Here is a 16,549-nt window from a genome sequence, read left to right on the forward strand (position 1 = left end):
CAGAAAACTTCCCTTTGAATCAGTTATTTCTATGCTTTCAGAAATTCCAAGCATTTGGGTTTTCTAAAGGTGGGAAGAAATATCACATCAAAGGCTGCTCAGGTCAGGGAGGGTTTTCTCAAGTGTTCAAAGCTTATGTGGACAACAACCCTGAGTTGATTGTCGCACTAAGGTCAAAATCATCTAATACATTGCGTTGGGTATAGTAATAGAAAATGGCGCACCCAATGTGTCAATATTTTTATGTGCAGATACAAAGACCTGCTTTTCCTTGGGAATTTTATACGTATCGCCTGCTTGATATGAAGATACCAGATGTTGAAGTATGTACTTTTTCTTTAGATCAACTCTTATGAGCTTAAAGAAGTTAGAACTTTAATTTAGGAACGATTACTTGTTTATTCAGAGATCAAGCTTAGGAACTGCTCATGGAATCTATGTTTACTCTGACTGGAGTGTACTCGTGACTGACTACTTTTCTCATGGAACCCTTCAAGTAAATTGTGGACTTGACTTGTAATATTCATTAGAAAGGCTACAGATTTTACATTTACTCCTGACTTTATTGATTCATCATGATTTTTCTGTAGGATGCTATGAATTCCTATTTATTGTTGCAAAAACATATGGAGGATTCTAGCAACGTTGATTCTAGTTCTTGTATTTTATGTGATTTTTTGTTCATTGTCGATGATTTTGAGTCAACCTTCTTTCACTCTTCTCTTATTCATTATCGATGATTTGAGCGAGAGGGATTCCGCTGCCTGATCCCGATGATTATTTTTCAATCTTTCCACTGCATTGTTTTCTTTCTCATCAATGAACAAATTCTTTGTTTTAGATGATTCATATTCTTTTTTTCACAGGATTTTACTCTTGTTCAATGACTTGATTCTTTCGTCTCATGATTTTTAAATGCATTGCGAATGACTCAAATTATTTCTGTTCCCTGATTTGACATTAATTTCTTGGGAAAAACTTTGATTTGATCAGTCTTACAAGAGTTTCTCTCTCAATTAAATACCTTAAATGGGAACAACACTGTTGTATCAGTTCTTTAATCAAGAACGATCAATGGATTGGTTATTTTCAATACTTTTCTAATTTTAATCTCCAGGGATTAATCTGTGGCTTGATTTTTACCTTTAATCTTATGAAACTGTTTTCTCTAATTTGTAGTATCTTCCTGTGTGGAAATATTGATGGTCGTTGTTTGGCGCTAAGGTGTTGGTTTGTGGTGGGATGAACTGAGATGAGGAGGTCAGTGCCTTTTATCTAAGTGTCATAGATATTGGGACATAGTCTTTTTTATATGCTAATTGTTCATGCTTGCAGAATAAAAATGTGTGAGAAACAGCACAAAAAATCTCTTTTAAAATGAAAATTCAAAATCTATATGTGCCTTTGAAAGCTACCCACTTCATCAGGTCTTTAGGATTTCATACCCCATTTCTTAATCTTTCTTATGGTTCGTTTTCTTCATCTGGTCATTAATCCTTCTTATTGTCTGCCTTGTTTCATTTTCAGATCCCATCTACAGAGATTTTTACAAACGATGAGGGTGATTCAAGTAACGATGATCGTCACCTCCAGCACCCAGATTATTCTGGGTTATAGCCTGCGATGGGGCATCTGCATTAGATTCTTTAGCCCTCGTGGGATGGCCTCACTTACCTTAATTGAGAGTTGATTTTTTTTTCAGAAGACACATTCCAGGAACTTTACTATGTATTAGATTATTATGGTTCCTAATACAGGAATTTTACTTTAGCCCTCTTGAGGATAATTTTTTGTATGACATATAATGGTGATTATTTAAAATATGTTTATGCATTACATGTGGTCTTGTAATGCCACCTCACACGTGCATGCATGTATTTCTTTATGTTAAAATGCAGTATGCCTAAATAACACATAAATGAAAATTATTTAAATCCAACAACAGTATATATGATCGTAGAAGTACTTGAGAATAGACATCACTAAATAATTGGAAGAGGATTTATCAAACATTTTCATTTTTACTCCATTGGCCTTTAACCAAAGTCCAAGGATCAAGGCTCTGATTCTATGCTTCCTTAATAAGTCAATTTTAACTTTTATGTCAATCTCATCAGGATACCCAGCAATTCATAATTGATAGTAGGGACTCATAAACATGAAGTCATGAACATATGCCAACCATAACATTATCACGTAGACGATACATGCCCATTAAAGACTTGTTATTAGGATCATTTGAATTACTAATATTATTTATTTAATGTTAATGTTATTCAACATCCACTCTTAGTAACAAAAAAAAATACTATAAACATTTTTTCCTAGAGAATTAGTGAATTATGCAAATTTAGTGCAATTTTGTACGGATTTTAATAATTGTGCAAATTTTGTGTGAATTTTGATGCATTGTGCAAATTTTGTTCTCGTAGTGCAAATTTTATTCGGATTGTGCGAATTGTTCTAATTGTGTAAATTTTGTTTGGACTGTGCAAATTTGTGAGAATTTTACTACATGTGCGAATTTTGTGCAATTTGTGCGAATTTTGTTTGGATTGTGCAAATTTGTGAGAATTTCACTACATGAGCGAATTTTGTGCAATTTGTGCAAATTTTGTTTGGATTGTGCGTATTGCTCAAACTTCTGTTCTAATTTTCGCACAAAAAGAGAACATAACAACGAACAGGGCCCTGTGTAGTTCTTTTATGCAAAAAATTTTGTTCGTTTTAAACGAACAGAACATAAGTTTCAGAATGAGAGCTGAGAGGGGCACAACCAAATAGATCCAAGAGCTGACATAAATTTTACTGTCCCTGACATAAATTTCGGACAAAGCTATATAATTGGCACACAAGACAGAACAAAAGTAATCGAGAAGGATGGAGTTAGAGTAGCGTGTGTGGTGCAGTGCGAAATTTCGCATCACTTGTGTGAACTTTAGCACGCACCAGAAGCGATGTGCGCTGTGCGGTGTGGTTTGGTGTGGAAATCCCCACCTCACATCGCACAAATTTGCACATTTTGCAATGTGTTGTTTTTAAAAAATTAATTTTAAAAATAATTTATAACGTGAAAAAACAATATAAAATTAACCATTAAAATAAAAAGATAATCGAAAAAAGTCACTAAAAATCATTTATAATGTGAAAAAACAATATAAAATTAACCATTAAAATAAAAATATAAACGATAGAAGTCGTTAAAATTCTAAAAAATTCTGAATTAATTTTAATAATAATTTCTAACGCAAAAAAAAAATTATTATCCAATAAATTAAAAAGATAATCGATAGAAGTCGTTAACAAGTCTAGAAAATTCTTAATTAATTTTAAAAATCATTTATAACGCAAAAAATAACATAAAATTAACCGTTAAATTCATAATCTAATCAATAAAATTTGTTAAAATTGTAGTAAATTCTTAAATAAATTTAAAAATAATTTGTAATGCTTAAAACAATAAAACATTGACTGTTAAATTCAAAAGATAGTCGATAATATTCATTAAAATTCAAGAAATTTCTTAATTAATTTTTTAAAACCATTTTTAATGTGAGAAAAATATAAAATTAAGTGTTAAATTAAAAAATAATCAATAGAAGTCGTTAAAATTATAGAAAATTCTTAAGTAAATTATCTTTGTCGATGGGACAATTTCCAATTCTTGGGGGGGATGAGTACATTATACTATGAGTTGATGATGTGTCCCAATGTATGGAGCCATTTCCACTAGATCTAATGATCACTAAGTAGTACATAAAATAACAAGGAAAAGTAAGGAGACTATGGAGATCAACATGGATAATATATTGTCTATGTATCAAATAAAAAATCCAATATGGAGAATAGTAATCAAACTAAGGAGCTTCCATTTGACTCAAACTTTTGAGTGGCATGCTCCTCCATTTCTTTTGAAATCCCTTATGAACTAGCACTCTGTTTGAGTCCGCAAGCCAAACGCAGTGGCATCCTTCTAGTGAGCGACCCTCATCTCTTTCCTCTGATTCTTCTCCGAAAGCACATTTAACTATCATGTTATTTGTCAAGATGTTAACAGGTCTCAGATGAGCCTTCATCTCTAAACATTTATTTTAAAAAATATCTTTCAACACATGGTAGGTCAATTTTAGTATAATTGCACCAACATATTTAGAGTTCAATGTTTCATGAAGCTTAACAAATGACAAATTTATTGCAGTGAAAAATGCAGAAGGATAGGTGTAGAAAAATGGAATCAATATTTTTTTAATTGTGGTAGTTTCAGAGTTATCAAGGACGGATAGCTCTAGAAGGTTTAGAGAAGTTTAAGATTTACGATTTTGTATTGTTGATAAACGTTGGAGAGAGATACGTCAGAAGTACATCAATAGAACTTTCAGAGAATTTTGGCGTGAAGTTACAGATGTATAAATTTCAGATTTAAGTTTTTTTTGCTGTAGATGATATTTGGAATCAAAATGTTGAAGGGATAGAATTTTGACTTTAGAGCAAATGACTAATGCATATATTAGAAAATGAAAAACACCAACAAAACATATATCACTAAGTTCTTAAAAAACAATAGAAAGAAGAACATGAGAAAACAGATGCATAAAAAAACATAGAGATAGTAAGCACAATGATGGCAATACAAAGGATTTTTTTGACGAATCATCGTTATAGGGGGAAGAACCTGCAACCTTTTCTGAGAACTCGCAGAGGAAGAATCATATTATTTCCTTCAGATTTTGTTCTCTTTTCAGACTTAGAGGAAGAGATCAACACTGTGGTAGAAGCAACATGTCATCATAAGAGTTAGACCAATGCCAACTAAAATCGTGAAAAAGAGCAGGAATCACGATCATCAATGAGAAACAAAGTCTTGTTGTTCAGAACTCAGATGGTGAAAAAAAATTCCGAGTTCAGAAAAAGGGGGAGGTGGTTAGTTCTTCAAGGGTAACAGAGGGAGAAGAATGTCTATTTTCTGAATTTTAAAGTGAGCTAAAATTTTTGGTTAGCCAGCTAAATAAAGATAAGGAGATAACATTTTTCATAAATGTCTTTTTTTTTCAAATGGTCTAACACCCCTAGAAAAGATCTCACTAAATGTGTCAAATCTTCAACTAATCTTTTCAACTTTTCCTAAAAATTAAGTTACATATCTGAGCAAAAAAATAAGACATTAATCGTTAAATTTAAAAGATAATCGATAGAAGAAGCTAAAATTCTAGAAAATTCTTAATTAATTTCACAAATCATTTCTAACCCGAACAGAACAAAAATTTATAAAATTCACAACAGGAAACTTTACACAAATCACTTTTTACTCGTAGATATCAAAAAATAAAATATCAAATAATAAAGCATACCTTTGTGTGCTTCAAAAAATTAAAGGGGAGGAAACAAGCTTAATGAACAATATGATCTTCGTCGCTATCTTCTTCTGATTGCTTCATATCAGTGTCGTCACCCTCTTCTGCTTGCCACCAGCACTTTAGTGTCATACGTAATTTAATGCTCTGTGCCGTCAATCTTGAACATTTGTAGTTGATGATTGCACGACCGGTAGAGAAGAATGTTTTTGATGGAGCACTCATCGTACCGATCGATAGGAATTCCTTCGCAACCATTGCCAACCTTGGATATGAATGTTCTCATGTTATTTTCCACCAGTGCAATGGTTTAGTCCCCTTGAGAGGAGGTGAGCTCATGTACACATCTAGCTCATGTCCTAGAGTAAAGGTTGGCGCCTGCTCACTGTTTGGTAACAACTTGTCGAGTGCTTCACTGAAGAATGTAGGCATCCACTCTAGTCAAAAGCATGCAGAAGAGTCTGAATGAACGACGTTGTCGTCATTAGTGATATTAGGGGACTGTAATAACCGTTGCACATACGCGACTGTTTCGTCCAGTTGGTCGCACTTCAAAAACCGTAACTTCATGGAGGGATCAATGAGAGCAGCAACGGTGAAGGCCAGGTTGCAAATAAGGACTGATGCATATCTGTTCATCTTACTCTTCATCGCCTCCACAAGCCTTATACACTGATGTTTATTACTCGGTGGACATAACACTATTGACTCACAACATCTTTCCCTCTCTAATACCAGCCATTAGACCATTCAAGTGTCTCATCACTTCTCTGATGATAACAATTGCCTCATTTGATGTGGGTGCTTTTGAACGTCATGCTACTGTAACAGCCAACTGAAGGGGTTGTAATATACTCTCAAACTCCTTGATCATTGCCCATTCATCATCACATAAGACTTGTTTCTGTAAGATGTTCAATGCAATGATATCTCCAACATTCCTTTTCTCGACAGCGGCCACTAACATAATGTACATAAAATTCCATCTTGTTGAACAGTCCAATAGAATTTTGTATGGTCACGTAGCCCAAATTGCTTGCATAATGCTACATAGCATTTTTCACGCGGGGTTGAATTGCGTACCTATGACTATCTCGCGAAGCCAGAGTATGACATCACCCATATTTGATGTAGAGAACGCAGAAAGTATGCTGCCTTGCTCTACATCGTTCATGCTGGCCATATCGTCCTTGTTTATAATCAATGACTCTGATGGTGCCTCTATCACACGTAGTGTGTTCATCTCAGCCTGGACCACAAGGTTGAGCATGTGCGCTACGCAACGCACGTGTTGACTTGCACTAAATTGAGGGTTCTATAACTTCAGATGCTCCTCTAGAATAGTCATCATCTTTTTGTTGTTTGATCCTGCGTGTTTTTGGATTCATCAATAAAATGGAACGGTGAAATTCAAAATTTTTATGTCGTAACCCATACCTCCTTCTTCAGGTCAAACTCCTTCAACAGTTCAAGGACCTAGTCAGTTGGCGTATTCCTAGAACACACTCTCACAATGTCCACTCAGAGTCCACGCAATGCACTGTCACACCGAGGAAAGAAAAGTTATTTTCCGACGCCTACGCGTCAAGTGTCAACGACACTTGAGCAACGGATGCCAATTTTTTTCGAACAAATTTCTTCATATCTTTGTAGAGTGAGAAGGCTTTTGCCTTGATAGCCTTCACTAACGGAACTGGTATTTCATCTTACACATTATAACAAAGAAGTCATATGAAGTATTTCTTCCAAACAATGGCCCATAGCGAGTCAGACAGACATATGAACCACACCAGTTCTTCTTGGGTCTTCTCCGCAGTACGTCCAGTGTAGTATTGTTTCTTCGTATCTCCGCCAGCAAACATATCTAGTACTGATCACTCCTGTACGACTTGACTTGTCTTTGCTTTCAAAGACTAAAATAATTTGCGATGGAACCTTTCCAAGTGCCTCCTTAGAGGCGTACTGCTCTGGTACTTGTTGCGGTCTACAGTGAGACTACATAAGTTGTATTTAATTTTTTTTTCACCTATGTCTATGAAGTACCTTACTGCGTCACATGCATTAAGGCGAGGGTTTTCCTTTCTCATGTTTGGGCTATTGTGAGTTTCTTCTTCTGTAGACATTTCTGCAGTGTTCGGTTGATGCGAGGGCGTACCGACATCCATCCTACATTCGCAATTTCTTAATGTGAACGAGACTCAATAATAGCCATTTCATGCGGATTTGATCGCATGATTTGATAGAAAAAAATAATCACAGAATTCTTATAGACAGTAATGACAACCAAATTGCATTAAAGTAATAGGTATGTTACATTAATAGTCATGTCAAATCAAATATCAAACCTAATTTATGAACTGATGCAAATATCAATCTTATGTTTTCCTAAGTGTTAATGTGTATACAAGGCAAAAAATGCATCATATGGTATGCAATGCAACAAACGTACATGCATTTAAACTCATCAATCACAAAAAAGCATTGGATCCCCAAATTACTAACCTAGCAGATAAAAATAGTAAAGCATCAATCCAGAGCAACCAAATCAGATATCAAGCCTATTACATTAACATATGCAAATTAGTACTTGTCGTTTTATTTTGAAAGGAAATTTCAATCCAATGTTGTACTAGTAAAAACCAGTGACAAATTAAAAGTGGTAACATATTACTTAAGTGCACAGAAAAAAGAATAAGAGAATAAGAGACAACTTAGAAGGCAAGTCGTAGAAGTGAAGACAAAGGAGCAAGAAAAGAAAAAAAGGCAGAAGAAAATAAAAAAAGAAGGAAGGAGAAAATAAAAAGGCAGAAGAAGAAAATAAAAGGGCAGAAGAAAAAAAAAGAAGAGGAAGAAAAGAAAGAAGAACTGAAGAAGAAGTAGCCGAACAAGAAAAAAAGAAGAAGAACAGAAAAAAGGACGGAGAGAAGAAAAGGTAGAAGAAGACAATAAAAAGGCAGAAGAAAGGAGACAAAAAGAAGAACAAGAAAAGAAAGAAGAAGTAGCCGAACAAGAAGAAGATGAAAAAACAAAGAATGATAAGAAAATGAGAAGAAGAATGAAGAGGAGATTAGAAGGCAAGTCGTTGAAGAGAAGACAAAGGAGTAAGAAAAGAGAAAAGGAAGAAGAAAAGAAAAAAGAAGGAAAAAAGAAAAAAGCAGAAGAAGAAAATAAAAGGGCAGAAGAAAAGAAAAAAGAAGAGGAAGAAAAGAAAGAAGAACTGAAGAATAAGTAGCTGAACAAGAAAAAAGAAGAACATAAAAAAGGAGAGAAGAGAAGAAAAAGGTAGAAGAAGAAAATAAAAAGGCACAAGAAAAGAGACAAGAAGACGAAGAAAAGAAAGAAGAAGAAGTAGCCGAACAAGAAGAAGATGAAAAACAAAGCAGGAGAAGAAAAAAAGGAAAATATGAGAAGAAGAAGAATAAAGAGGATAATTAGAAGGCAACTTGTAGAAGAGAAGACAAAGGAGTAAGAAAAGAAAAAGGAATAAGAAAAGAAAAAGAAGAAGAAAAGGAAACAGATGGAGAAGAAAAGTAAAAAAAAGAAGTTGCCGAAGAAGAATAAGATGAAGAAACAGAGGAGAAGAAAATAATTTCTGAATTGGACATTATACAAGCTGGAAGCTATGAATTTAGAATTCATCACAGATTAGAAGCAAAATAAAAATATTCCCCATTATAGTGATCCAGAACTATCATTTGGATTGAAATACGAATTTAAAATGAAAAAGAAGGTAACAAAAGGGAAGAAGGGAAAAGTTTATACGAAAGGAAGAAAATGAAGAAGGTACCTTCGCCTTCACACAGTCACACGGGGCGAGAGAGGGCTTCTTCTTCAGTTCTTCTGAAGGCGAAGGCAGTGTCTTCTTCAGACGACAGAGGGCGGCATGTGGAAGGGCGGGCGGAAACCTTCAAACAAGAGAGGGTGGACTGCCTTCAGACGAGAGACGGCCGGGGGGGGGGGGGGGCGGGGCCCGCAGGGGTTCCCAAATTTTTCGCACAATCGCACACAAGCGCACCGCACAGACCCGTGAATGGTGTGCAGTGCGATGTGCAAATTTCGCCCCGCACGCCCGTCCGGTCGCACAAACAGACCATCCCTAGATGGAGTATAATTACACCTAAAGATTTATCATGAGTGGCATAATTTAATTAAAGAACATATAGAACGTGTTTTCTTTAATTTTTTCCATATGGGTCTATTATAAAAAATTCCAATAATCTAGATCCGAGATCCGGATATTGGAGTCTAGATACAATATAAGTCTCGATGCCTGATTTTACATCTTGTCAAATATCCAATACTGGTAAATATACATTGGATATCGGATATCAAGACAGATATCCCACTACCCATCTGGTTGAGCATCTGTCCCCATACCCAATTCCAGTCACCAGTTGACAGAGAGCATTTATAACGCATATCGCTCTGGTGTACAGACGAGCAAGATCTGAATTTGTTCAGCTTACATTATGAACGGTAGGCCGGGGTGCAAGACGGATCACTGCGTTGAAATAACGGTTCTCTCTCTTCACTTCCGCTGCTGTTGTACAGAGTGAAGAAACCACCAATGCACATTCCCCTTTGCGCAAAAACCACATCAATTCTCGTTTCCTAGCCCATCCTTCTTTAAGACCTTCTCAGGGAAACTTTGCTGCAAAATTAAATCATCAGCCTCTCACTATCTCCAAACTTAGCAAGTTAGCAACTACAGAGCGAAGCTCTGCCCAAATAACTTACCCTGATTCGTGAAAGCCTCATCAATTCTCATTCCCCGCCGCGATCCTCGCTTGTACCTTCTCCGAGAAACAGCAGTGCAATTGACTGCTTCTCATGCCCTCTGTCTCTCTCTCTCTCTCTAACCCGCTCTCTATCTCCATCTCCGAAACAGTAATCATCTGCGTGGAAGACGACAGACTTGGAACAGAATTCTCTTGCAATAAACACGTATGAACCCTCGTCTTCTTCCAGAGGTGGCGACCAGGTAGATGCTCTCCACTGTGTTACTCACTGTTGAGTGGGAAGCCCGCTAAACATCTCTCTTCCTTTCTCTTTCTCCCCACCAGTTCTCTCTCTCTCTCTCTCTCTTCATCTCTTCTCTCCGTTCTACGAGATTTACTGCGCGGGAGTAACTGTTAGCATTTACTCCTCGCCATCTTTCAAAGTCTTTCTCTTCCGGGTGACCGGGTCACATCTTGTCGTGTCAAGCGATAGGACAATGGAGAAAGAGAGAGAAAGAGAGAGTGTGAGAAAGACAGTGAGAGAAAGACAGTGAGAGAAAGGAAGAGGAAGGAGAGAGAGAGAATGAAAGAGGGGAGAGAAAGAGAGAGAACGAGAGAAAGAAAGATGAAGGAGAGAGAGAGAATGAAAGAGGGGAGAGAAAGAAAGAGGATGGAGAAAGAGAGAATGAAAGAGGGTAGAGAAAGAGAAAGAACGAGAGAGAGAATGAAAGAGGAAGGGAGAGAGAGGGTGAGAAACAGAAGCAGAGAGAGAGAGAGAGAAAGAGAGTGAGAGAGAGAGGATGAGAAAGAGAAACAGATAGAGAAGGAGAAAGGAGAGAAAGAGAGAGAGGAAGAGCGAGAAAGAGGGAGAAAGGAGAGAAAGAGAGAGAAAGAGGAAGTAAGAGTCGAGAGAGATAGAAAGAGTCAGAAAGAGAAAGAAAGAAAGTGAGAAAGAGAGCTGGAAAGTGAAAGAGAAAGAAGATAGGGAGTGAGAAAGAGAAAGAGAGTGAGAAAGTGCGAGAGAAAGAGTGGGAGAGAGAAAGAGTGGGAGAGAGAAAGAGAAAGAAAGAAAGTGAGAAAGAGACACGGAAAGTGAAAGAGAAAGAAGAGAGGGAGAAAGAAAGAGAAAGAGAGCGAGAAAGTGCTATAGAAAGTGAGGGAGCGATGAAGAGAAAGAGAGTTAGAATTAAAGAAAGAAAGAGAGCGCGGGATCCAATGGAGGGCAGCGCTGACCAGTGGGATGGAGTAAATGGGGAAATTCTGACAAATAGCTCTTTACAGAGACGAGTAAATTCGATGCAGGAAAAAGGAAGGACTACTCTCGCTTTTGTCAACGCGTGCAGTCAACGATCATCGATTCCTTGTCTGTGCTCTCTATTCCTATCTCTAGTCCAAAATTTTCCTTTTAAAAAAAAGCTTTGACATGTTACCGATATTACTGTCGTGGGTCTATAGTTTAACTCTCATCGACGATTAGGAGAAGAGATAGAAGGCTACAGAAGATGAAATATAGACAATCAGACATATGGGAAGTGCTATCTCTCTCTCCTTTTCTATCTTTGTGGCAATATATCCATCTTTACTAAATTTTTCTTTAAAAAAACATTGACATGCTACCCATATTAATGTCGTGGCCTCGTGGGTCTATAGTTTAACTCTCATCGACGATTAGGAGAAGCGATAGAAGGCTACACAAGAGGAAACATAGACAATCAGACATATGGGAAGTGCTATCTCTCTCTCCTTTTCTATCTTTGTGGCAGTATATCCATCTTTACCAAGTCTATATCGCCATTGGAAGCGTGCACCGCAGCCATCATACAAAGCAATAGATCGGCGCCAGGTTAGCCGGGCAACACAGACATTCTGGAGCCTCTGCATGCTGAGAACTGGACAATGATGTTGACCTCTCTCTATCTCTCTCTCTAGACTTATTCACTTCAGTGTACCCGTGTGTCCCGTTTGACTCTATCTCTCTCTCTCTCTCTCTATCTATCTATCTATTTGTTTGTCTGCTTCTCTCTCTATCTCACTCCCTTTCTCTCTCATTGACTGTCTTTCCCTCTCCTTTTTTCTCTTCTTAATTCTGATTGCCTCTCTCTTTCTCTCCCCTCATTGTTCATCACGCTGTCTCCAGAAGTCACCCTTATCTACCCGTTGAAATTCTCTCCTTTTTTTTCTCTTCTCAGTGTCGTTTGCCTCTCTCTTTCTCCCTCATTGTTCATTACATTTTCTCCAGAAGTCATCACCCTTATCTACCTGTTGAAATTCTCTATCACTCTTTCTGGGCTTCTCTCTCTCTCTAGATTGCTACCCATTTCCGCTCTCATGTTCTCCCATCTCAAACCCCCGGTACGATCTTCTCCCCCTTGTTCTATCGTCTCCCCAGGCATTTCTCTCTCTCTTAACGCCTTATATAGCAACTTCCTCTCTCTACCGTTCCGTCTCTCTTTCTCATTCTCTGTATCCCTGTCCGTCTGGGCCGCTCCAGGCGGACCACTGTACTACTCCAGTGGCTGGCGTAAGCGACTGCTAGAGAGAGAAAGGAGCAGAGAAAAGAGACAGCGAGAGCAGGGTCCGGGCCATGTGAAGGAAGAGGAGGCAAGTAGCCGTTCAGCGATACTTCTCTCTCTAGAAAGGCGAGAGTTAACAATTATATTCTCTTGGGTAGAGTAGATACACCGCCGGTGACTGGATTCTCTCCTTTGGGAGGGAGATTTAAAGACAGGGCCAGCCTTTTCAACTGAGAAGAGAAGAGAAGAGGAGAGAAGAAAGAAGGAAAGAAACGTGCGGGGTTTTTGCTTCTATTTTTGAGAGAAGGTCCAGGCGGCGCAGTCCGATGGACCCGGCGGTCAGTGGCGGCGCGGCGGCGGCGCGGTTGCGACGGAGCCTGGAGACGAGCCCTGACCGGGCCCGCGGCCCTCTTCCTGCCAAGCCCAGGGCTCTGCGTAAGGCCCAGATCGTCTACTATCTCTGCCGGAATGGCCAGCTCGAGCACCCCCACTTCATGGAGATCATCCTCCATTACAATCACCAGCTCCGCCTCAAAGGTCCCTTCCTCCTCCTCCTCCTCCTTCTTCTTCTTCTTCTAATTCCTTCTTCATCGTCATCTTCTCCTTCTCCTCCTTTTCTTCTTTTTCTTGTGTTTCTTCGTCTTCTTCTTCTAATGGGTTCTTCTAATTCCTCCTACGCCTTTCTCTTCTCGCATTCTCTGGTTCCTTTGTTTCTTCTTGTTTTTGTAGGTTTGTTTCTTTTTCTTTCTTCTTCTATTACGCCTAGCTTCTTTAGTTCTTCTTCTTATGGCTTCTAATTCCTCCTTTCTCTTCCCGCATTCTCTAGTTCGTTATTTTTTTCCTCTATTTGTTGCTTAATTTCTTGCTCTTTCTTCTTCTATTTCGCCTAGCCTCATCAGTTCTTCTCTTCTTCTTATTTTTTCCTACTTCTCGCTTCTAGTTTTTTTGTGTGTTCTTCTGGGGTGTAGCTTTTTTAGTTCTTCTTCTTCTTCGAACTCATAGTTTTTTTTGTTGTTGTTGTTCTTCGTCTTCGTATAGTTTATTTATTCTATTTTTTGGGAAGCTAACATGGATAGGTATGGGTGACGCTCTACAGACGTGCTGGAGAAGATGGTGTCTCTCAGGGGGAAGGGGATGCCGTGGCTCTTCTCCTGGTCCTGCAAGAGGTGAACCTTCCTTTCCCCTGCGCTTTTCAGAACGCGCTAGGATACGTTTTCTGACCCAGAATTCCTCCTCTCGTTTCCTCCTCACAGGAGCTATAAGAACGGGTACGTGTGGAACGATCTCTCCGAAAATGACATTATCCATCCCGCCGACGGCGCCAGCGAGTACATCCTCAAAGGCTCCGAGATGATCGAATCCTGCTCTGGTTCGTCTCTTCTTCGTCCTTCAACTTATAAAGAGAGACCTTCTTCTTCTTATTCTCCTTCTGATTAGGGGGACGCCTTCTTCTTCTTCTTCTTCTGATGATGATGATGATGATTAGAGAGACACCTTCTTCTACTTCGTCTGATTAGAGATACACCTACTTCTGATTATTAGAGGGACATCATACTTCTGATTAGGGAGGGGATCAGAGAGACACCTTTTTCTTCTTCTTCTGCTAAGAGAGACAACTTCTTCTTCTGATTAGAGAGACCTCCTTCTTCTTCTGATTAGAGAGACACCTCCTTCTTCTTCTGATTAGAGAGACATCGTCTTCTTCTCCTTCTGATTAGAGAGACACCGTCTACTTCTGATTAGATAGACACCTTCTACTTATTCTGATTAGAGAGCCACCTTCTTAAACTTCTTCTAATAAGAGAGGACCTTCCTCTACTTCTTCTGATTAGAGAGATACCTTCTTCTTCTCCTTTTGATTAGAGAGACACCGTCTACTTCTTCTGATTAGATAGACACCTTCTTAAACTTCTTCTGATTAGAGAGACACCTTCTTAAACTTCTTCTGATTAAAGAGACCTTCCTCTACTTTTTCTTATTAGAGAGACACCTTCTTCTCCTTCTTCTTCTCCTTCCTCTTCCCTCCTTCTTCTCCTCCTCCTTCTTCTTCTTCTTCTTCTTCTTCTTCTCCTCCTCCTCCTCCTCCTCCTCCTTCTCCTTCTTCTTCTTCTTCTTCTTCTTCTTCTTCTTCTTCAAAACTGATAAAATAATGAATTATTTATGGGTCTTTACAGAAGGGTTTAGGCGGCTTCACGGCGGGGAAGAGGCGGAGGAGGAGGAGACGGTGGGCCGGAGGCTGTCGCGGAGCCGCGCAAGCGAGCTCGTGCTCGACGACGGCGACATCTCTCCGCCCTCCTCCTCATCGTCGGAGAAGACGCACCCGCCGGCGCCCGCCGCGCCCCGCCGCCGCGCCGCCCCCGAGCCCGGCGACTCGGCGGACGAGCAGGTGCAGCTGCCGCGAAGCTCCGTTCTTCTCCAGCTTATCGCCTGCGGCGCCTCCGCAGCGGGCAAGGGCCGCGCCGGCGGCTCCGCCAAGGCCGCGGCAGCGAGAAACGGGTGCAACTCGGGAAGAAAGAGCGGTGCTACGCTGCACAAGGACGTTCTACGGCGGGCTGCGGCAGCGGCGGAGGACGAGTACGTTGAGGACTTCAGCTCCATGCCGCTCAACCCTAACCCTCGGCGGGAGGAGAAGGAGTACTTCAGCGGCAGCATCGTCGACTCCTTCACCGAGATGAGCCGCGTCGTCGCCGGTCCTTGCCTGAAGAAGTCCTCGTCCTACAACGAAGAGAGGTAACCCGCTTAGCGTTTCTGTTTATTTATGCAACGCTTCTTCTCGGAATAACCTTCTGGTGTTTAGAGAGCCGGGGATAGACAGAAATATCAACAGGTAGAGAGAGATATCTAGAGAGACTGAAAGATAGATAGAGAAACAGATAGGTAGAGATATATAGATTGATATCAGGACAGTTAGATCGAGAGACAGATAGATATATAGAGAGAGATAGAGAGACTGAAAGATAGAGAAACAGATAGGTAGAGAGATAGAGATGGATAGATGTAGAAACAGATAGAGAGAGATATCTAGAGAGATTGAAAGACAGAGAAACAGATAGGTAGAGATATATAGATTGATATAGGGACAGTTAGATAGAGAGACAGATAGATTTAGAGAGAGTTTGAGAGATGGATAGATATATAGATCGAGAGAGATAGATAGATAGATACAGAGAGAAAGACAGACAGATATATATAGAGACATAGATAGATATAGAGAGAAAGACATACAGATAGATAGATAGGTAGGTAGATGGATAGATAGACAGATAGATAGATAGATAGAGAGTGAGAGAGAGAGAGAGATAGAGAGAGATGTAGTAATGAAGATAAGAGCACAGTCAGATTGCATGTTCTCTGCATTGTTGTTTGCATGTTCGTGATGTTCTTCTTTATGGGTTTTTACAGGAGTGCGAAAGACGGTCTGGGGGATGTCTACGAGTTGGCGGGGGAAAGGAAGGGTGAGAGGGGGGCCGGCGCAAAGTGCGCAACCAACGGCGGAAGGAAGAGGGCAGTCGGTAGCGGCGAGATTAGACGGTGATGCCAAGCTCTGAAAGTCTGAAGGGACTCCCATGATGTGATAACACTTAGCGATGTGTCGTCAAGTCAAGCTCTCCTCCCTTCGTCCTAATGCTGTGATTTGGAGTTCTGCTTTGACCCGAACTGAATCCCAGTGGATTCCTTGTCTGTATGCTCTTGATAATGACAAACCCATGAAGTAGTACTACATTCTATGTTGACCATGGGTTTATTTTAAACCGGTCTGAGTATGCTCTCCGGCTTTCCTGGGATCCACTGCTGACAATTAATATCGTTATAACTGTAAAGAATTAAAGAACAAGAGGTTAACAAAGAAGAGGGAGAGGGAGAGAGAGAAATCTTGAAAGTTTGGTGAAGAATTAGTTACATTTTACAATATGTATAGTGTAGTGTATGACGGTTGAATGTTTTCTATACTATGCTTAGTCCTAGA

General features: G+C 39.5%; 1 protein-coding gene and 1 long non-coding RNA gene across 4 annotated transcripts; one reads left to right on the forward strand and one right to left on the reverse strand.

Moving 5' to 3' along the window:
- Positions 1–3,775: 3,775 nt before the first annotated feature.
- On the reverse strand, positions 3,776–10,346 carry LOC144704560 (uncharacterized). Of its 3 annotated transcripts, none has more exons than XR_013581845.1 (5): positions 10,089–10,312; positions 9,818–10,002; positions 9,139–9,256; positions 4,680–7,517; positions 3,776–4,027 (listed from the first exon to the last, which is right to left on the reverse strand). It is a non-coding gene; the product is annotated as an uncharacterized LOC144704560 (long non-coding RNA). The 3 variants fall into 3 exon arrangements; XR_013581846.1 differs by lacking the exon at positions 3,776–4,027 and having other exon boundaries at positions 4,544–6,719; positions 6,789–7,517; positions 10,089–10,329; XR_013581844.1 differs by lacking the exon at positions 3,776–4,027 and having other exon boundaries at positions 4,544–7,517; positions 10,089–10,346.
- Positions 10,347–12,778: 2,432 nt separating this feature from the next.
- On the forward strand, positions 12,779–16,336 carry LOC144704760 (protein SOSEKI 2-like). Its single transcript, XM_078577285.1, has 5 exons — positions 12,779–13,119; positions 13,679–13,748; positions 13,836–13,951; positions 14,757–15,312; positions 15,985–16,336. Exons 1-5 carry the CDS (start codon positions 12,909–12,911, stop codon positions 16,115–16,117), a joined length of 1,086 nt encoding a protein of 361 aa, XP_078433411.1. The 5' UTR covers positions 12,779–12,908; the 3' UTR covers positions 16,118–16,336.
- The last annotated feature ends 213 nt before the right edge of the window (positions 16,337–16,549 follow it).

Source organism: Wolffia australiana, chromosome 6 (genome assembly GCF_029677425.1).
Source record: "Wolffia australiana isolate 7733 chromosome 6, ASM2967742v1".
Lineage (NCBI taxonomy): Eukaryota > Viridiplantae > Streptophyta > Magnoliopsida > Alismatales > Araceae > Wolffia > Wolffia australiana.